Here is a 22,825-nt window from a genome sequence, read left to right as displayed (position 1 = left end):
TACCGTTCTATAAAAGTGTATCATGAGTCATCGTTTCTTCATTTCTATCCTGAAATTTAGTAAAAATTAATATATGATTATCAAATTTTATTCTACGTTAGAGAAATTTTATCCTGATAAAAATAAAAATTACCGTGCAGGTAGAGTAAAAATTATTGTACTAGTAAAATTACCAACCGTTCTAGAATTTTCGTTGTTATCTACATAAAAATTACTGGACTGAAAGGGTAAAATTTATTATGCGTCAGGATAAAATCCCTCTTACGTAGAATAAAATTTGATCATCATATATTAATTTTTACTAAATTTCGGGATAGAAATGAAGAAACGATGACTCATGATACACTTTTGTAGAACGGTAGGGTAATTTTCATCAAAAATTTTTCTCCGTGCAGACATTGTGATGAAATAGTATATTTCGTATGATATTTTTCCGTAGTGATTTTCAGTTTTACCAGTTTGGAGAAAGGTCAATACCAATCCCTGGACTGGGAAAAGTGAGAAAGCAGTACGGAAAAATTATGTTCGTTAATCGGATAAAAACAACTTTTTTTCTCTCAGTGGATGAATCAAATTTTAAAATTGTTTCGGTATGGTCCTAGATTACTACGTTCACATTGTAATGTTTAATTTTATATTCTCTCCGTGTTGGACTTGATCCCTTTTTTTTTAATTTCGAATATATTTCGAAGGCAAATTGCCATGCATCAAGTTGTCTTCGAAATACTTTAGTCTCGTATTTCTCTGTAATGATTTCAATTTCGTGAGCTGTTGATTTTCGATATAGTGATCAAACAATTAACAGATCTTTTTCCGAATTTTTACACGCGAAGAAAAAAGTCAACGAAAAATAAATGTACAATCTAGGTAATTGAAGAGTGAAATTGTATTTCGTAAACTTTTACTTGAAATCAACTTCGTAACATAATTTTTCGCAAACGAACGCAAACGAACAGTAAAATTTGTGAGTTGTTGGTAAATAAAAAGTACAAGAAAGTCAGGTAAATCACATTTTCCATGAACTTTCATTGTACACCGTTGGGTAATTTTGACTGGGTTTTCCTTGTCAATTTTCGTTGATTTTCTTCTCCGTACACACAGAATAAAAATTTTTTTCAGATTTTAGTGATATATCCGTAATTTTTTAAAATTTAGTCTTCATTCTATCAAATCTATTTCTAATTTTAGGGATCTCTATCTCTAATTTGGAAGAATTATTACCACTAATTACACTGTCAGAAAAAAAAAACAAATTTCATGACCAATTGGCTAATAATTTCCAGTTGAGTAATAATGAATTCGATTTAATAAGGGGAAAAAAATCATTAAATTTTAGATCTCACTGAAAGTTCAATAAAATTCCACATTTTTGAGCAGCAGGAAAACGTAAATCTACCAACTTCCTTGAATTCTCAATTGTTTGAAAATTTAAGAATATATTTATCTGAATTGTCCTGATTCCATTAATTTTCAAGGAATAAATAAACAGAAATTCACAGCTGCGATTCATTTTTCATAACATTTGAATTTTCAATCAGGACATTTTCGGGGGTTTGTCACGAGGTTTAAAACTCGCGGACTATTGGAGTGAGATTTCTCATGCATTAAAGATCGATTATATATGTCTAAAATCAAATAATTAGTGCAAAAAAAAATTGTTTATTGCTCATTTGTCTCGCAGACGCTTAGAATGTTAAAAATAGTCCAGGGCCTCCAATTTTTGACCTACAAAAGTTTTCCTTTTTCAAAATTTTTGAAAAAATGTGTACAGTAACAAATGTGTTCTGAATTCGATTTTTGAAATTCGACTCCTACACAACTAATTCCGTTTTGTTTAATTTAAAAATTTGAGCCATTCATGTAAAATAGGAAGAAAAATTATCCTTAAAATATTTAAAATATATTCTCCATTCTTTCAGAAACATTTTTCGGGCAATTTTACATGAATGGTGCAATTTTTTATTTAAAAAAAAAACGAAATTAGCTATGTAGGAGTTAAATGTCAAAAAACTAAGCCGTAATTGTTATTGCACACATTTCTTCAAAAAATTTGAAAAGAAAACTAGCTCAAAAATTGAAGGCCCTAGACTATTTTTAACATTTTAAGCGTCTGTGGGGTAAGCGAACAATAAACAATGATTTTTTTTGCGCTAATTATACATTTTTAAACATGTATAATCGATCTTCAGTATATTAGAAATCGCATTGTAGTAGCTCGTGACTTTTAAAACTCATAGTGGTCTCCCCTCAACAGATTCTTGGGACTGTCAGAATGATTGAAATGTGATAGCGCGCGACATCTAAACGAGGATAGGTACATTCACAGCGACGAGCATAGGTACATTTACCGTAATTTGATAAGTATTTCCAAAAAAAAATACTGAAAATTTCAGCCAAAAATTTTTAACAGTACAGAATTACTCTAAACTTGAAGAATTCAATCACTGAAAGTTCGTGACAAAAATTAAAAAATTGAGGATTATGGCTTTCGCTAAATTTTGTAACGCCGAAGATCCCTAAAAACTGAATCTTTTTTTTTCTGTGCATGCTGCGGGATTTTTGTGTTAAAAAGAAAAGCTCTACACCTGCAGGATCATTAAAATTATTAAACACGAAATCATTGGGTTGTTAGTATCTCAATAATGTGGATAATGTTCACCCGCCATAACTCCTGACCCCACGTCATTCTCTATTGGCGATATTTCATCCACCCACTAATGCTCTAGATCTCACGGGTCAAACTGGTGTTTAAACATTATGTTGTTGTTTCATTATTATTACAGTCTTTTATTATTACAACTTAGGTGGCTGCGTGTGTGTAACGCGGTTTCAACGAGAGCGAAACGAATATACTTTCACTTGTGCATATGGTGGGTTCTATCCTGGTGGGAATAAGTGCACGTGTATCCTTGTGAGAAATTTTAAGTTTCCATTATTGAAATAAAAGTCGTGATTATGGCACTCGATAGTGGTTAACGTGGGTTTTGAAATTGTCGACTGATTTCCGAGAATTTCAAGATCTGCAAGCTTCTAAATTCTTGCCTATTGCATATGAGGTATTTTACGTCAAATGAGTCAACGGCTGACATTTACCCTCTTGGAAATTGATTTCGATTTTTTTTACGATTGGGGGGCTAGAAAAACTATCTCTTAATTTTTTTCAGATTTTCTCGACAGCTCATTTCAGAGGTATTCAAGATTCAAGATTCAACAAAATTTATTAATATGGATAGATATTTACAAAGAAGACTAGACAACAATATGGTACAAGTTTATATATACAAGATTGATAAAATACAATATTTTTCAGAGATATGATTTTTCTCTTTTTTTTTTTTCAATAACTATAGTTCTACTCATCCGATTTTGATTTATGATACGTCAAAGTTTTCGATTTTCTACCATCTATAAGAATATTTTGAGTAATTTTTTTTTCAACCCCTAGATGCTCGTAATATCGAATTTCCAAAAAAGAAGTTAAAAAACTTGAATTTTTAAAATTATGTCACGTTTTATTTTTCTCGTCTTTTTTCAGTAAGTTTTGTAATCAAAACAAGTATTTTGAGCCATCATACAAGTTGGCTTTCGTGCTAAATCTATTTTATTTGCAATTTTCTCTTCACGAAATTTCACAAATTTGGTCACAATACTCCAAAATTGCGTTGATTGACTTTGATTATAAACAGTATGAAGTGAAGTTAAATGTATACTTATATGGTACATATTTTTTCGATACATAATCGAAGTCATTTTGAGGTGTTTTGACCGAATTCGCGGAATTTCGAGAAGAAAAAATTAAAAATAAAATAGATCCAGGGCGAAACCCATTTTGTATGACGGCTCAAAATACTTATTTCGATTATAAGAGTTACTGTAAAAAAGAGGAGAAAAATTAAAGGTGGCATAACTTTGCGAATTCAAGTTTTTCAAATTTTTTTTTTTTTTTGTAAATTCGGGATTATGAAAATCTAGGAATTGAAAAAAAAATCACCCATTTTCTTATAGATAAGCGTTATTAATTAAAATCGGCTGAATAGAACACGAGTTATGGAAAAAAAATAAAAAACAAAAAAAAATCATATCTCCGTAATGGGCTATCGAAAAAACCTGAAAAAAATTGAGAGATAGTGTTTCTATCCCCCAATCATAGAAAAAATCGAGATTGATTTCCAAGAGGGTGAGGGTCAGCCGATGATCACTTGGCATGCAATACCTCATATAAAATTCATTTACAACAGCAAAATAATTTCAAAAATCCATAATCCCGGATTCTCACAAAACTCAATAGAAAAAAACAGAAGAATGAAAAAAAATAAAAAAAAGATGAACATGCCAGAAAGTGCTGTGAGAACTGCCGAAAAAACTGCAAAAATGAAGATTTAAGAACGCGAATGCATCATAAATCCTACCTTAGTTGACGTGAGTGGTGTAGTGGGTCCTGATGAATCAAGGCCACTCGGTTTTCTCACGAACAACTCAGCACCCCGATATCTGGCGCTGAATCTTGCAGGAGAGCCACTCGGTGTCACCCGCGTTGAATTCTATAAAAAAAATTGCGATATTAATCATTTCGAGATGCAATCGGCCGAAAATTCAGCGACAGTTTGAATTCCACTCTAATTAACTCACTCCAGGGTCGACAGTGCTGTAGGCAGCCGAGAAAATGGGAGTCCTGTTGCCTAGCGCTGTCAATAGCGGGGCAACGGTGCTCCGCAGTTGCTCCAGTAAAGTGGCATTAGAGCTTATCAAGTACGTAGTTTTCGCGGGATTGAAGATGTTTGAATCAGAACCGGGAGCGGTACCACTGCTGCCTCGGTTAGTCAGGGAAATACCCGTTGAGTTGCCGTCGCTGGAGACAGTTCCGTTGGACGCCGCGAGGCTCACCGCGGGTTCCTGTCTTGCCGACCGCTCCGAAGAGTTTGAAGACCTCACGGAAGAGTGGAATTTCGGAAGCTTCGGAGTTATCGCGACACTTTCCGCTGGTGCACCTGTTGTTGCTGACCTTACAACCCCCTCTGAATGCCGACGATATGTCGCGGTTCTTGGGCGGTTCTCTCGGCGCTTCATTGGCTGGAAAGGTCTCCCCGTTGTAGGTCCTGATTCGGAGGACTTCCAGGACTCCGAGGAGTTGAGTTTTCTCGACGGTGCAAACGATCGTCTCGTTGTCGAGGACTCCGTTGACTCGGAGGATCTCTCCGACGGGTCCTGCCAGTTCTTGTCGATGTACGCAGCGTTCCAGTGTCTAGGTCTCTTGGTCGATCTGGGAATCTTCAAGATATGGGTCACTGTTTCCAGGGATGACGACCTTGTTGTTGACTCTTCTGAGCTCTGAGAACGTGATCTTCTGGTAGTCGTTGGGGATCTTTCGGTGGAGGGGCTCTTCGCTCTTTGGGAGAGGACCCACGACTTGACTGTCTGCGATTTTACGGCTTCTGTTGACGTTTCAGGAGAGTAAGGGAGGGTGGTTTGGATCAATTCGTTGTCTTCGGTGGCTTTTTCCACACGAAGTTTACGAATACTCGTGGTTTCCACTACTCTGATGTCACTCCGTTGAACGCTCTTACTCGTTCTTGTGTAGGATTTCGATATTGGGACTGTTGTCGGAGGTTTTGAAGTCGTTGACGTTCCAAAACGTTTGCCCGCTCGGGAGACTTCTTTCGAAGATTGAGGTGGGGATTTCGTGGTTGTTGTTCTGCTGATCGTCCTTGGTGGATTCAGTGCTGCTGTCTCATCGCTTCCACTGATCTCCTCGCTCTTGAGCTCTGGTTTTATCAGCCTCCTGGCGTTCGCCAACTTCTCCCTCGACTTGGACGATATTGGGACGCTCGGCGGACGCTTCTTCGACCCCTGAAAAGTCTTCGGTTCGTCTCTAGAGCTCTCAATCCAGTCACCTTTCATGCACACCGAAGCATTTCCGATGTTTTTACCTTATTTATCGTTTTTATTAGCATCCGGAAGCCAATGAAATGTCTATTGGTTCATGCCACATGCACTTTTATTCTCGCGAAGTCACAGTGCCATATCAACTGTGATTTTTGGGCTCGTTTTAGGTTTTAATGAGATTTTCACAGATATAAAATTAGGCTTAAGCGGCATGCTCTTTATTTTCTCATCCAGTTCTTATTTTCACCATCATTCACTCCACGATGAACACTCGGGGAAACTTTCCCGGGAAGTGGATTACATTGTGTTTTGGATAAACGAACGATTTGTATTTTTTCATGATTTTTATATTGGGTTGTTCGTAGAGTGTCCGTTTTCTTGAGGAGTCTCCGATGCAACGCGATATGATAGGGTTTTTTTTAGGGAAGGTTTATTTGGGGTACTCAAGGTCAGAGGGGGAATTTGTACGGAAGTATGAGCCGATCCGGGATATCAATGGCTGGACGAAGGACCACATTGTCATGGCCGATGAGAAAAACTGAAATAGTTAATGTTGTTTGTATCTGACCGTTCGCTGGACCCTCAGGACTACGGGAAATATGTACAAGAGGGATTTAATAGTGAATTAAATTGAATCAGATCACTTCTGGAATGTTTTTAGTGCAAATAAAAACGGTAATGCTGTAAAGACTAATGGCCAATTGTGTAACTCTCTGTTTCTGGTTTGTGAGTTTTTTTTCTCGCTATCTCTCTCTCTCTCTCTCGCGATCGACCCGAATCGTGTTCACCTCGTGTCCACCTTCAAACGATAGCACACATACACTTGTAATACCTCTTGGGTACTTTCTCCGGGAGATTGAGGAAAAAGAGATCAACGGCCACATGATTAATGCAGGCGGGGCTACACGGATTAAACGGCCTTTGGGGAATCTCCGCTCTTGGCCGAATTATACCCTTTCTCATTTGGGGAGTTGTCGGAGAGGAATGGGAGCATATGTAAGCGAATCGCAGGGATATAAAGGCACATAAAGCCACAGGAATGCTGTTGTGAAGGGGTAAAGGGAGTCGTCTCAAATTCACGGGCAGATCATTTCGCAAATATCTCCGGAATTGGTACACAGAGAAAAAAAAGTTTCTGTTTTCCGGAACCCAATTAATGCACTATAAAAAGAAGAATCTTCTTCATTACGGTCAGAAAAAACATCGAAAGTTTTGAAATCGTCGCCATCTCGAAAAATATGGGATCGATGCATCTCGTCACGATTTTGGGAGGACTTATCTTGCCTGGGTCTCGACTTTTTCGTTTTTTTCTGTTTTTATATCGCCGATATATCGTTACGATATATCGTCGATATAAAAAAAAAGGAAAAAACGAAAAAGTCGAGACCTAGGCAAAATAACTATTCAAAAAATCGTGACGAGATGCATCAACCCAATTTCTTTCGAGATTGCAACGATTCCAAAACTTTTGATGTTTTTTCAGATAGTGATGATCTATCCAAAAAAAATTTCGTGTAGTCTCGACGGCATCACTACTCGTATGGGGGATGGGTGTTTCAATTCGAGATTCATTATTTCGTATCAGCCCGGGTTATCCCAGGCACTTTCAAGTGTAATATAAGGGTCAGACACTAAGTGTGAGAATATAAGAGTCAAGCTGTGGAGGTTAAAAAATGAGAGTCGGAATATTAGAATCAAAAACTGGGGGCATGAAGGCAAAGGTGAAGGAATGATGGTCAAAATGTTAGGGTTAAAGAAAGAGGGTCCGAATATTAGAATCAAAAAATTAGGATCAGCATATAAAAGTAAAAAAAGTGGGTGTCAGTCAATAAGGATCATATAAGAGTTGAAAACGGTGATCAAGCAGAATATATGACTTATATTTACAACCTCATATTCTGACACTTAGTGCCTGACCTTTATATTACAGAGAGATTGCTACAACCCGGCCTGACACAAAAGAATCATCTTCGAATTGAAATACCCATCCCCCAATTGAGTATAAAATATACTTGATTCAAGTATATTTTAACTCACCTCAGGTATATTTTGTTTCTCGTACATCAAAGGACCTTTTTCCGAAAAAATGTTTCGATAAATTCAACTAAAGCTCTCCTTTCCGAAAATATTATCCAAATAATCTGCCCATAAATTCATTCTTCTTCCCTTCACCCCTTCGTGTCTGGATTGTCTTTGCTGTCTCAAAATTCACGAAACGTAATAAAAAAAAAATAACGGTTAGAAATTGTCCACCTGCCAAAATTGAAAACAAATGAAAATGTCACCAAAACCCAAGGAAAAAAAATTAATTGCAATTTCTCCCAAGCGACAATTATTGCCCAGTCTCAATTGGAAACTCCACATTCAAAATACGCAGCCCGAAAAAAAAATCATCCCGAGCAGCAAGAATAATTCCTTACGTCGAGCGCCTCCTCCGGATCCCCTAACGGAGTCGTCACTACCGGAAATGGGGAAACTGTCTCCGGAAATTGATCATTTTCCGGGAATGCACTGTCGATAACTTTTTGGTCGACCGAGCGTGAGTGTCGGATAACAGTCATCATTATGTCCTATATACGGGTCGGGAGAATAAATAGCGTCTTAATGCGTTATCCAACTAATTTCTACTAATTTGTCCCCGTTTTGTAACTTTTCATCGTAACTATTCTTAGGTAGAGGCACTGAAGCGTCAAAAACGTAGTTAAGATTAATTTTTTGATTATTGATCTAAGTTGAAGAAGAAGAGTCTTGTTGTATTATCCATGCGGAGTATTATTCTATGTGAATTATTATTGATTATGAATAAAGTTAGTTATTGAAATGTACTCACTTCAGTAATCCTAGACCCACCTCCTGGAGCATTCTGATCGGAGCGATTCTGGAAAGGAATGGGAGAAACTAATTCCTTGTAAATTTAATAATAATAATCTAATTATTAATGGAAGAGAGTAATTTAATAATTCTCCGGTTGAATCAGCAATCACGAAGATTAAACTAGCCCCAATTACGCAGATGAGTCAATCTCGAAGCTACCGGCAACTCCTGCGTGTGATTACAACATGCCTAATACGCGCAAAGCATTGATTCGATTAAGTAACTACCCGTCCATTGCTATACTCCTGGATATTTTTCGGAATTCCACCTAAAAAAATCGTCCTGAATCAAATCGAAAAATCGGAATCGACTTATTTCATGGTGGATCGTCGGAATGAATCAAGTCTGAGTCGGATGCAAACCGGCACATCGGTCTGATTCAGGTCGATTTTTCTATTTGATTCAAGTTAATTTTTCGGCTTGATTCAAGTCGATTTTTCTGTTTGATTTAAGTCGATTGTTTTGTTTGATTCAAGTCAATTTTACGGCTTGATTCGAATCGATTGTTCTATTTGATTTAAGTCGATTTTTCAGTTTGATCCAAGTCAATTTTGCGACTTGATTCAAGTTGTTTCTTCAATTTGATTCAAGTCGATTTTTCTATTGATTCAAGTCGATTGTTCTATTTAATTCAAGTCGATTTTTCGGTTTGATTTACGTCGATTTTTGGGTTTCATTCAAAATTGACTTGAATCAAGCCGAAAATCGACAGATAGCTTTTTGAATCGATAGATATAATAAGAAAGAACCACAAACTACCCCGGTGGCTTGGCACAGTGGGTAAGTTCGTTGCCTCACATGCGAAAGGTTCCGACTTCAAATCCCGGCCGGCTAGAATGGTGCGATCTAACCAGTTAAAGTCTTGATCATCATCGCAGTATACCCTAACCGGGTCGAAGCGATGTAAAATAATGATAAAAAAAGGACCACAAGAATGGTGCACTCAAGACTCCACGACTTTGGTTTTGCACTAAAGTAGTACATACGAGCTTTGAAGATATTCGGATTCTAAGGTTGTACCAATTACCACCGAACCATTTTAAAGATGCTGTTGAATACCAGATGTGAAATGAATGAATTTTGCCCGTTAACTATATTTATCTCTGGGGACTACCCCGACGGATCTATCTATTCATAAGTCCGACCGGTTTAGTACCTCGATACTCATTCGATTATTCGATTATTGGTAGATAACCAACCGATCGACCAATAATCGAATGGTTATCGACATAATGAACCGATCGGGTTCTAGCTCGACGATGAATCAATTCTGAATCGGGGAGTCCGCCAGATGAGAATGTGGGAATGGGCTCCAGAAAACGTGTGACGTAATATTTGAATGACCCCTAATATGCCATCAACTCACCAGTGTAGCCAATTTGGCCTTGAACTCTGGAGGATAATTATCGTCAGACGTAATCTCTCTATCTATCTTGAATACCACCGAAGCTACCTGCCTACGAGGGCCAGGAGAAGGAATTTCGTTGGTGGCTACTGATGGCGTCGTTCCTCCTGTTTGGTTACCATCTGCATAGTTATGAGGTCGTCTCTTGAGGGTCCACCCTGGGTTTCCACTAGTGGGATTCCCCTGGGGTGCCCCTGGAGCTGACGCTCCGTGAGGCTTCCTCCCTCGGAATCCCAATCCACGATTGAAGTAATCTTCTTTCGGTGGAGGAGGCTGCGATGGCCTGTTCGAAGGGTTTGAAGTCACTGGCGCCTGTCTTCGTTTATTGACACTCTCTTTTTCTTCTCCACTCGAAGAAGATGAAGAGATTGAAGTGGGAAGGGCGATTGGTGACACTTGTGTCGATGCAAGAAACGACTCTGAAGCAAAGAAAGAAGGTGTTGTATCCACGGGGTCTGATAGAAGTGTTGTCACTGCAGGCGTCGTCTCAAGAGACTCAGTTGTCGTTTCTAGGGTAATCTCTTGTCTCGATGATCGCAGTTTATCGATCTCCCCCGGGGCTTTACCGCGAGGTAGGAAATCCTCTTTCGATGATCTTAATTTATCAATCTTGACGGATACCTTCGGCTTCAATGTGTTTATCTCAATTTTAGCGGGTCGAGGTTTTGGAGTTTCTGATCTAGCTCTGAAACGAGAGATCTTCTCTGATGATGCAGTTTTCTTTTCGGCCTTGGCTCTAGGTGAAGACTTGGTGGAAGAATCAGCTTCAATTGAATTTTGCGTTTTTTTGGAAGTCGGTTCAGATCTTCCTCCGTGACTGCGAAGCTTGGGAGAAAGAGTTACGGCATTGGATTTCCTAGAGTTGATTTCAGTTTGAACATCTTTGAGTGGATCAAAACTTTCAAATTCTCCGGGTGTAAAGACTGAATACTTTGACGGAAATCTTCGAGTGTATTCTGCATACTCTGCAGTTTCCAGAGAACTTTTCCTCGATGTGAAGAGAGTGGTGCTTTTCACTGTTGAGGTAGTTCCCACTGGCACCTGATCGGCATTCGGAGGTGATGGATCATGCCTTCGAGTGCTGCGCTCGGTGATTCGTCTTCCTAAGGTTCTAGGCGTTGATCTGTCCTTATCAGCTGTGCGTCTTTCTGTGCTTCGTTCAGTGATTCTTCTAGGAGAAGATCGCTTGGATTCACTGGAATCTCTAGTCCGACTTCTTCCTGTAGGTCTGGGCTTAGCAGTTGTTGTCGTGGTAGAAGTGGTCTCTTCACCGCTGGTTCTTCCTCGTTGCCTTCTACTCACCACCTTAGGACTCTCCTTCGGCAGCTCCAGCGGTACTTCGTGACCAAGCTTTCTTCCTCTCCTCTCTCTACCTTCCGGTAAATACCTCCTATCACTACTCGCTGCTCTAGCCAGATCAGCCTCATGTTCCGACACCTGTCCCCTAGCTGGTGAATGTCTCCTCACACTCGCTGACCCTGAGACCTCCCTTCCCCTCGGGGAATTCGGTGTTTCCGTGATCACCTTTGCATTTCTGCTCACCTCGTTATTACGATCACGGTCACGCCTACTTCTCAGGGTGGTTGTTTCAGTCTTCTTGTCAGCTGCTCTTCCTGACGGTGAGGTAACTGGGGGCCTCCCTCGACGACTCGACCTCGATTGAGAGGAGAAAGGCTGCGGGGACGTCTCGGGTGTTTCCTCGACCTTCGGACTGAAGCGAGAGCCACCTCGTGGTCTGATCGTCGTCGAGGGCGAAACATCGACCTGAAAAGATCAGGATAATGAGTAATTGCCAGGAGGTGTATCCAAACTGGAAATTTTAATGTCAGGAATAAAATATGGGATATGCATGGAGGACGTTCCCTAATCAATTCTTTGGATTTTTTGTATATTTATGTCTTTCTCAGTTGCATAACGAAATTTTACACTGATAGGATGATGCATTTATTTTAAACGAGATTCGTTAACTATTAATGAATGGTAGAGTTGAATGTGAGTAAATAGATATCCGTTAATAGTTAACAAATGGTGCACTTGAAAAGTCAGAATCGAGATGAAGCTGAAACTGGCAGGATATTCGTCAGCGGAAAATTCAATTAAGGGGATATTTAAAGTAGCTCTACCCTTACGATAAATTCAAAGATTATTGAAAACTGCAAAAAACTTCCACAAGACTCGATTAGATTCGAAATCCTAATTTTTTTCTCAATTCAACTATCGTTTTGGTTTTTCTAGAGGAAATGTTTAAACATCAGGATTTAACCCGGTGTCATATGCGAAAATCAACATTTCCATTGTAATCAAAGATTAAAATCTGAATTTTTTCTTCATTAGATGTGAAAAAATCAAGAATTTGTTTGACACCTTATAAAAAGTGATGCACTGTTTTGCAAACACACGGAGAGAAATTTTCTAGAAAAATTCTAGTACGAATTTTGGAAAAAATCACAATCCACCGGCTGTGAAAAATTCTAGTGCTGTTAACGTAAAATTTCTTGGTATTTCTGGTAAAATTTCTGGGGATTTCTGTGAAATTTTCACAGAAATACGAAGAAAAATTCACGTTTTCCTCAATAAAATTTCTAGTGCCGGCACTGGAATTTTTTCCTGGCTGTCACTTTGCGCCTCTTTTCCCGTGCTAGCACTAGAATTTTTCTAAAAAATTATTTATAAGAAGGAAATGGTTGAGAAAATATTAATATTTTGTGAAATTTAATTTAGATAAAACTAACTGGGTATGAATTTTTTCAAATTTTTCCCATGCAATTTAGTTGACAAATGCGAAAACTGAAAATATCCAAAAGTGCAACGTAACCCCGCCGAAGGGTAGAGCTACTTTAAGTGTAGGAGAGTCAAATAATCATATGTACAAATGTTTTTCAAGTGCGAAAGAGTATGTACATGACTTAAATATCACGGAAAAAAATATACTTGAATCAAGTATATAATATACTCAAATCAAAAATAATATTCTTGAATCAAGTATACAATATACTGGATTCGCGTATAAAATATACTTGATTCAAGTATATTTTATACTCAATTCAAGTATTTTTTTCCATGTAAAACATTTGTACACTCCTAGATTCGTCTAAGAGAAATCTTCTGCTGTGGCTAGTTTCAGCTTCATAGAATCGAGTCAAACAAGAATTCTCAAATATGCATTTGTTGACTATTAACGAATGAACATTTGGTGAGACCGAATAGACCCTATAGTATAGTATAGTTTGTTTTATTAGGCGTTGTTGTGAGGCGAATTTGGAGAAAAAATTCACTCCATGCAGTGTTACTCACTACGACTCCTCAGTGTTAACGTTAACACCGAAGTTATAGATACAAAGTATTCGGTATTTTTTGTAAATGATGATGTTCCTCAATGCAAACTCCCAGTTCATCCTCTAAAAGCTCGAAAAGATGTGACAGAAAATTCTCCAACCGATATAAAATGTTTCTTTGAAAATATGTTATTAAAGAAAATATTAACTTATGATTTCATTATCCGCATTTCACCCCGCCACTTTATCTCATTTGATTCTTCTCATTATTTAACTCTTATTTTTTATTTCAATCATCGATAACAAAAAAGTTACGAGTAACGAGTGTTGAGGAACAAATACTTTCTCATATTGTGACGACTACTTTCGGGACATAAAAGTAACAATATTGCACATCTCTAACCGAATTTATTGTTCACACCAAAATTTTAATACCGCTAGCCACGCCGAGATCGGTACGAGCTTTCCAGAAAACTAATTTGGTATCAGAATCAACACCGAATTGTTTACTGTATAGAAGAGACCGGGGCAAAACGGGGTGGCCGGGGCATAGTGGGGTACATAAAAAAAAGGCAAAAATTGGGAAATTCAAGGGGTTGACGAGGGGTCTATCAAGGATCAATAAAAAGTCAAAAACAACTCAAAAAACTCGAGTAGTACGAAGGAAAAATTTTTCGGATATGGAAGAACTCTGGAAATTTGTTCAATTCTTTCAAACGCCGGGATAAACCACTATATTGGGTATTTTAATTAAAACCCTACCGATTTCAGAGTTTTTCTATCGTTTTTTGGAGATTCGAATGTGAAAAACAAAGAAACAACATTTATAATTATTTTAAATTTTTTGGACACCACTCCACTGGACCCCCAACTGTCATACACTGGAGACACGAATTGATAATTTCAGAATGTGAATAGTGATTACTAAAAAGCAATATAAGTATGATAGAAGCTTTGACAGCTGCTTTGCCCCAATCTCCCCTAGTCGCTAAAGGAGAAAAAATTTATTATGGCTTATTGTGATGAATTGGTGTGATCTTAGCATTCGATTCAACACTGAAGCTTTCCAAAATTTCGAAATGACTCCTAAATAATTGAAAGAAACCGAAACTCATTAGTGACAACTAACGAAACTCCACCGTGTGATTCTAGCTGCATTGAGCAATCCATGGCGAAAGTTCCAGTTGTCAGCAAGTACAAAACCGATACAACTGAATTATAATCACTTATTAATCAGCTGAGACCTTTCAACGGTAAAAAATTAATTTGGATCCCTTGAAAACCTTCAAGAGAACCAGGGAAAATCCGGGTGTGCCCCAGACGTCCTTGACAATTGAATGCACGTGAAAGTTGTAATCCACCCCAAAGGGATATGTCCGATAACCTGAAGTGGAGTAAAATTGGGACCGAAATAAGGCCAATCACAACACTCCGTTTCACGCGTTCATCTGACCCTGATCCAAAATAATTGGGAAATCGCTCTTGGCTTCATACGGTAGAGTTATTTTTGCTAATAAATTAGCAATACGCTTCCCAATTGTCATTTTGAAGATCATCATTTTTCTATTTTATATAATTCATTGTTTATTTTGCTTTACTAAAGTAAATGAGATTTATTCTTAAACAGTTGTGTCAGGTTTTGGACTTTGAATGGCATCATTATTACTATTCTTACACTTTTTGGATCGTACTGGGTCGATATAACACAAAAAACCGGAAACTTGAATTTGAAAAATTACAAAGCTACACGGTTCCCGGATTTTTTCCCCCCCCGAAAAAATTCCCCGAAGAAAATTCCCCGGAAAAAAATCCCCCCGGGAAAAATTTCCTCGGAAATAAATTCCCGGAATTAATTCTCCTTATGGGTCAAATGACGATTACACATACACACATTACCAATATCAACTCAATTTATTATATCTCTCAATCGGCAAAAACACATGACAAAAAAAATCAAATTTTTCAATTCAATTTTCCTCCATAATCGATGAACCACAACTCAATCACATAAAATCCAAAAATCATCCTCATTTAACCATATCCGAATTTATTAATGAAATAATATTCGCCATCAATCATTCTTCAAAAAATTGTCTGACACACAGAAAACAATCTCTATTCAATACAACTTTTTCAATCATAAATTCAACATTAACCATAAAATTAAAAAAGTGTGATATTATTTAACTTTGAGTTTGTTTTTCTAATTTTTTCCATTTTTTTTGGTTTTGGTATTGACTTAATTCAATACCAAGGAAAAGTTATTCGGGGAAAAAATTCAGGGAAATTTTTCGGGGGAAAATATTCTGCGGAAATATTTAGGCGAGGGATTTTTTTCCACGGGAAAAATTTTCCGGGGAAACTTTTTCCGGGGAATTTTTTCCGGGGGAAAAAAATCCGGTCACCAGCTATACTTGGAAATAAAAAAATGTTACAATTCCCGAAACCTTGAAGACTGAGTCGGCGGAGCCACAACTGTGAACAGGTTCCAATCACTCCAGCATTTTTTACAAGGAGGTGTTAATGAAGATGATGATGAAGAAATAACAGGAGCAATTCTGTCGAGTGACGAAACCGATGAAATGTAACATAACATCTTTTTTAATTATGCAATTATCTTGAGGATAAGTGACTTGAGGGCAAATAGTCAAAAAACCTTTCTCGGAGCTGAAACCATTCGCCATGAAAAAGACATTTTCATAATTTCGCTTGAAGCCCCTCGTTAGCGGGTGGTAATTGCATAATTACTTCGATATGATACATAAACCCAAACTGTTTCATTATTTCTCAACTGAGTGGAGGTTAACAATAGGGAGCGCAAACTGAACGATTGGACTGAGTCATGAGCGCTAATTACCCAGCAATTATAATAATTGTAAATCGTTTATAATCAGAGACACAAAAGGCTCGATAAGCCTTTAGCTCGATAACTCTTTAGCGCAATTATGGAATGTTGGTCAATGTGCTTGAGGACTTGTATAGTATCGGCTCGTACACTGAGAGAAAAACTACTTATGGCAAAGAAGATTTACTTGATGCAAGAAAATATTCTCTTGTCAATTTTAAAAATCGTGAAATCTGATGAATAATTTCGTTCTCAGCCTGAGAGAAGAAAGTTTTCCAACAACAGCAGATGCATACCATCTAATTTTTAATCAATTAATAATTAATTCAAACTCATGAACAACGATTTTTTTCATGAAATGCAATTAGTTTGTCTCTCTTTTTTCGAGAAATTGGAATGTTGATTCAATTATTTATATCTACTTTAATTATATTAAATGTAAAATATGAAAAAAAATCATCCTAATTTACGGCATCTTTGAGCGTAATTTACGGCTACGAAATCGTAAATTATGTTTATGTAATCGTAATTTACGACGATTTTGAGCGTCATTTACGTTTAGGTTCTTTCTTTGTGAATAATCCAACGGTCCAAACACTCACAAGGATCACGAGGGTCATAAGGATCAAATAGGGGTAATAGCATAACTACTTTTAAGGGTCAGAGGCTTTTATAAAAGGTCGAATGATTATAGCACGTACGAAAACATCGTATAGATATTTTTTATACGGATTGAGTATAGAATTTCTCTAGGATTTTTGTATATAATATTCGGATATTTCTATACGGATATTTTTTATACAAATTATTTCTACACGATATCTATAGGTTTGACCCTATACGACCCACTGCCGCATGAATGGAAACATTTCGTATGGAGTGGCGACATTTCTCTATGTTTTTCTCTGGAGCGTTCAGCCGACGTGAGAAACGTCCACCTTGACAATGGAAACAAGGCTGGTCCAGAATGGAATGGCGAGACTGAGTGACCCAGAGTGTAATCAAGCTTGTTTCCATCGTTGAACGATACATTGGTCCAAGCTGGAGCCATCCATGTTCCTTCAAGCCTTATTCCAAAGTTGAAACAATCTTGTTCTTCAAGGCTAGAAGATCCAGGACGGAATGAAACTTTATTCTATTGTCGAATCCAAAATTGATTCAAGCATAGACATCAATGTTCCATTGAGCTTTGTTCCATCCTCGTTCCAATTTCAATTTATTCAATAAAAAATCAAAAGACAGGAAATTGTTTGACTTAATATCTTCTCTTCAGTAGAGATGGATATCATTTCGTATATTGGTAATCATTTATCTCAGGCTGGAAAAAGAAATTGAAAATAAGGAAACAAAAGGAACAAAAAAAAATGATAACAGAAGGGGAATCACATTCCATAAGAAAAAAAGTGGATTAGCTTCAGAAAAAGGTTTCTAAATTTTAGAAACCGTGGTTGCTAATCTTCAGGTTTCGAAAATCTAGAAATTTTTTTCTAAGTTTTACAAAAGAATCGTTTAAAATTAATGATCAAAATTGGGATTATCTTTAAGCCAAAATATACTTAAGGATGTTCGACACCCTTTAGCCAAAATTGACGTTGTTTTCATTTTTCTGGCAAATTATCGATGGGAGTGACGTGAAAAAATATAACGATTTTGTGGTTTGTCATTCTTTAATGGCTCACGAAGTTGCCTAGTGGTGCGATAATTTTCATGCGTTTTTTCTACAGTTTTGTGATTCTTTTTAAAAGTTTAAAGAAAACGCAGAAAAATGTTCGCACCACCTTAAAATTTCGTCAGTCATTAAATAATGACAAAACGCAAAAACGTTATATTTTTTCACGTCAATTCCATCATAAGTTTGCTAGAAAAATTAAAACAACGTGAGGTTTGGCAGAAAGGGTGTAGAACATCCTTAATTTTAGAAAAAATATTTTCTAAAGTCTAGAAATTTTTTTTTATTTTTGAGAGGGAATTTTACAAAAAGGGCGACAGCGATAACGGGGGGGGGGGAGCTTGTAAAGAGGGGAGTTTTGCACAGAAGACCTTAAGGGTCAAATGATGATAACGGTCAAACGGGGGAAATGATTGGAGGAAGGAAAAATTCGTTATTTCTATTATATATTTCAACACACTGAGAGAAAAATATGATTCTTCTGACTATATTCCATCACCATCAAATTATAAGTAATTACTACAATGAAATGTAGTCATTGCAACTATTTTATAGTTCTACTCACGATAGATTTGTCGTGGTTACTTTTGAACTTTGGTTAGTTTAACTGCATTTTGATTTGCAAAAATTACGCTTGTGAAATTACTATAATGTTATGTGCCGCATACAAAAAAATCGTATCGTTCACCAAAACTGCCTCAACTATTTTCTTATTGTAAATCGAACTTCAGATTTTTCTCTCAGTGCACCTCCGGAGGCAGAAAATTCAATCAAAGGTGAATGTTTTCAGCTCCCAGGTCTTTTGTTGGGATCGCTTCAGAGGCGATGAGGAAATAACATTTTCGCAGGATCAAAAGCGACGAGTTCATCATCTAGCGCAATCAGTCATTACGTTCCACCGATAATCGATTAATAACCGATCTTCGAATCTCCTAATGACTGGTTACGTGTAACAAATCTCGTTGGTTTCATGACGTTCACACGACTTGTCCATTTCACTGCGAAGTTAGATCGACAAATTGACATCTGAAATTGGTGATTGTTGCATCCTCGATTTCTCAAGAGTCAAAAGGCGACCGGGAACCGGAGTAAGACAAAATATGGAAATGAGGAGAAGGATGTTATTAAATCATTAGTCTAAGGTCTCCTGGATTTTTTGTTGTTGTCGAATTTTTGTACGGCAATCGTTTTTATTGGAAGTAATATCAGGGATTACGAAGGGGGAATGACCTATCGATGGGTTGATTGACATATGCGAGATACTCAGATGAGTTTACGTCTGTTTTATTGGATTTCACATAGTTCTCAGCGACCGTTGGAAAACTTGGGGAGGGTAATTTCACATGGAAATCTGGTTTAGGTATTTTCTAGCGTCGATTAGAAAGGATATCGCAGGCGAACATATTGCTGTTCAAGCTGGTAAAGTTATTTTATCAAGATAAAATTATGGCTGAAGTAATGAGCATTTTGTGGAGTTTGCGAGAATTACCGTGACACGACAATTGGTAATAAAAAATTTTGAATCCCAAATTTTGTATTGCATCGAAGTCGAACTACCTGGAATAAGGGTACACTGTGAAAAAAAAATCTAATATCTGAAACATATTTACGTGAGACGTATGAGTAAGGACTTCCGGATCAATTAACCATTATAAAATAACAGAAGACCGTTTCCTCGAAATTTTCAATCAAATTTTTCGAACCAAAAGCACATTGATGGTTATTATCGCCTCCTGGAAATTGATGTGCTTCGATTTGTAAAAATATCGATAACTTCCGGCAGGAAATTTGTTCAAAAATTTGGCAAATTAGCCGCTTTCTATTACTCCTTAAGTGGTCGCAGCTCTTCACCGGAGTTGGTCGTATGGTTAGAGAATCCCCGCCCCGTGGATTGTACAATTTCATGAAAAAAAAAATTGTTGGAAAAAATGATTCATTCTTCGTTTGTGAATAATTTTAAACCTTCAACGAATAGGAGATGAGGATATACTAGAGAAACAGTCGTCAGATAAAACAAAAATTCAATCTCGTTAGGTGCAAAATTTTGAAATTTTGCGGTTAAACACGGCCATTTTCATCGAGCCGAGTTTTCAAAAGATTTTAATAATATCACGGAAAAAAATACACTTGAATTGAGTATAAAATATACTTCATTCAAATATATTTTACACTCACTGCAAGTTTTTTTTCCGTGATTCATTGGTGCAAGTCTGGACCAGAAAAAACTGTCAGTGTGTTCAATACATTTGAAAGAAGAAATACAAATTTTTATGAGTTTTTCACTGACGAAGTTTTCGTGTCAAAAAAAAAAATTCAAAAGCGGCGGCGATTCTCTCACTGTGCGACCACTTGAGCGTTAAATTCGTGGAATTCGTACTCCCGAAGCTGAAATCTTCGTTCAGTAGATTGTATAGCTGACTTGCATCCAACGATTATCACATCTAAAAATTCTTCGGCGTAAAACAACTAGAGTGAGTGAATAAAATCGACTTTTCACTCCAAACACATGAAATATATCTCTCGCTCTCTAGTAAAATCTCTTATATACTCATCTATTTACACTTGATTTTACACTGGACCTCAAAATGTCAAAGAATAATTTTTTCCATCAAAATGTCAAAGAATAATTTTTTCCATCGAAATGGTTAAGTGTCAAATGTTTGTGCTAAAGACTTTCTGACATTAGATCATCGGTATTGAAAAAGAAAAAGTGTAGAAAATGCTTGTGGTTTGAGACACAAGTAGATGAGCAGTATTACCAGTACAGGAAACGCTTCCCCTAGTTGAACATCATGACTTCCATTTGACACTAGATTTTTGAACATTTTGTGGGAATTTTGTAATTTAAACGAAGTTGTAAATTTGATTTAAATGAAGTAGTAAATTTTATTCTTCATTTTGAATCTTTACGAAGAATTCAAAAAATCTGAAAATAAATTAGATAGTCTAGTCTAGACTAGTAGCTACTTTCTACAGAAAGATTTATCAAATTATTGAATAATAAAAATTTTCGAATATTACAACTATTTTTCAAAAATCATTCATAAACAATTAATGTTTGAGCCTAAAAATCATATTTTCGCTATCTCAAAAATCGTTTTTTTATTATTCCGGTCAGCCAGTCAATGGGAATTGAAGAAAAACAATGAACATGGCATTTTCAATGGTGACTAATCTCGGGATAATTGACAAAGAGAAAAAACTTCTGGTTTGCTGGGAACTATTACGAACTATTTACGTCGCGGGAATTCCACTCGATTTCAATCATTTTTTCTAAGGTTTTCATGAGAAAAATATTGTGCTCTAAACGACCAAAAAATAACACCTTATTTTAAAATTTTACAGGTCTGGAAATAAATTTTTCAAAATTCTTAATTTGAAGCCTGACAACTTTGAGTTGAAAGTTATAAAGTCTTAATTTAAGTCTTGGAAATCTCAATTTAAAGCTTCTGAAAATCTCAATTTGACACTTCGGAAGGTCTTAATTTGACATTTTCGAAGGTCTCAATTTGAGACTTTTACAGACTTAATTGTCGGTAAATGTGTTTTTTTTTCATGGTCAAGGAAAATTCTGTAATTTTTTCGGCTGACAGCAGAACATATAAAACTAACTTTTCTAACATTAAAAAAATTAATCGCAAAAGTCTCGGCAGAAATGAATAAACTAATTTGTCCTTATACACGGGCTCTTATGAAATTTATGTTCAAATTTATAATTCACCTACTAGAAGACTCTAAAAATAGAAATAAAAATGGACGGTAACGTGTAAAATCATACTGGATCCAATTGAATGATTCTATGTAGTGATGCCGTCGAGATTACACGATAAATTTTTTGGATAGATCGGGAGGACTTATTTTGCCTGAGTCTCGACTTTTTCGTTTTTTTATCGTAACGATATATCGGCGATATAAAAACAGAAAAAACCGCAAAAGTTGAGACCCAGAGAAAATAAGTGCTCAAAAAATCGTGAGGAGATGCACCGATCCAATATCTTTCGAGATTCCAACGATTCCAAAACTTTTGATGTTTTTTCAGACAGTGATGATCGATCCAAAAAATTTATCGTGTAGTCTCGACGGCATCACTAATCCTATCAGTTCCACCTGTAACAATATATCCGCAGACAATTAACAGACAATCGACTCTGGAAGTAAAAGTGGGTGTCGTTTGACTCCACTTCACAACGAGTTTTACTCAACAGCTGTTAGTATGAAGTTTAATTTTGCAGGCATACGATCGGTGCCAGTTAGGCACAAGAGTTATGAATACCGTCCAGCCCTTTCCAACGGTTCTCCGCGGAAAATCATACATTTAGTTCCGTTTCAGTTATAATGTGCTCCAGAAGGTAATTTATTACCTTCTATTTTTACACTCTCCTTGACGGCAAGAAAAAAATTATAACAAGTATGATAAGTAGGAAAATAAAAATTTTCTATAGTGTTTTCTATACTCTTTTTTTAATCCAACCGATGATTCTACATTATTCTCACGTTAAATAGTGATCGTCTAATTGTTCGTGATGAAAGGAACATCTAATTATCCTATTCGGAAGAGAATCGTGCAACTAACGCTTGTGATTTAATTACAATTCCTCAGTGCACCATAAAATTCTAAGAAAACTAAGATTTCTCACAATCCGTGTGAAACAAAGAAATATGAAAAATATTAATTATAATAAAGAATGAATGGAACTGAAGAAATTGAGTGATAGGAGCGAACTCTAGACGTTTCCATTATCCAGTGATAAATAAATCACTAGAATATTCATCTGATCTAATATGTGACGCATCACGCTGTTAGAACTTTTTTAAAATTTTATGAAAAATATTATTGTAGATCCCATGCACTGATAGAATGATTCATTTATTCC

At 36.6% G+C, this 22,825-nt stretch overlaps 1 protein-coding gene across 1 annotated transcript in view; it reads right to left on the bottom strand.

The window, feature by feature from the left end:
* LOC107041655 (mucin-5AC) overlaps positions 1-22,825 on the bottom strand; it is a 100,601-nt gene that overhangs the window by 35,020 nt on the left and 42,756 nt on the right. The window contains exons 2-6 of the mRNA XM_015262296.2: positions 10,124-11,926; positions 8,714-8,761; positions 8,304-8,453; positions 4,630-5,847; positions 4,410-4,541 (exon numbers count right to left, since the gene is read on the bottom strand). Of these exons, the coding sequence (XP_015117782.1) occupies positions 4,410-4,541; positions 4,630-5,847; positions 8,304-8,453; positions 8,714-8,761; positions 10,124-11,926 (3,351 nt within the window). The remainder of the gene's footprint in view (positions 1-4,409; positions 4,542-4,629; positions 5,848-8,303; positions 8,454-8,713; positions 8,762-10,123; positions 11,927-22,825) is intronic.

This window comes from Diachasma alloeum, unplaced genomic scaffold, assembly GCF_001412515.2.
Source record: "Diachasma alloeum isolate Michigan unplaced genomic scaffold, Dall2.0 Dall_scaffold_00371, whole genome shotgun sequence".
NCBI classification, from domain to species: domain Eukaryota; kingdom Metazoa; phylum Arthropoda; class Insecta; order Hymenoptera; family Braconidae; genus Diachasma; species Diachasma alloeum.
Note: the sequence above shows the minus strand (reverse complement) of the source record. Positions and strands in the feature narration are given on the sequence as shown.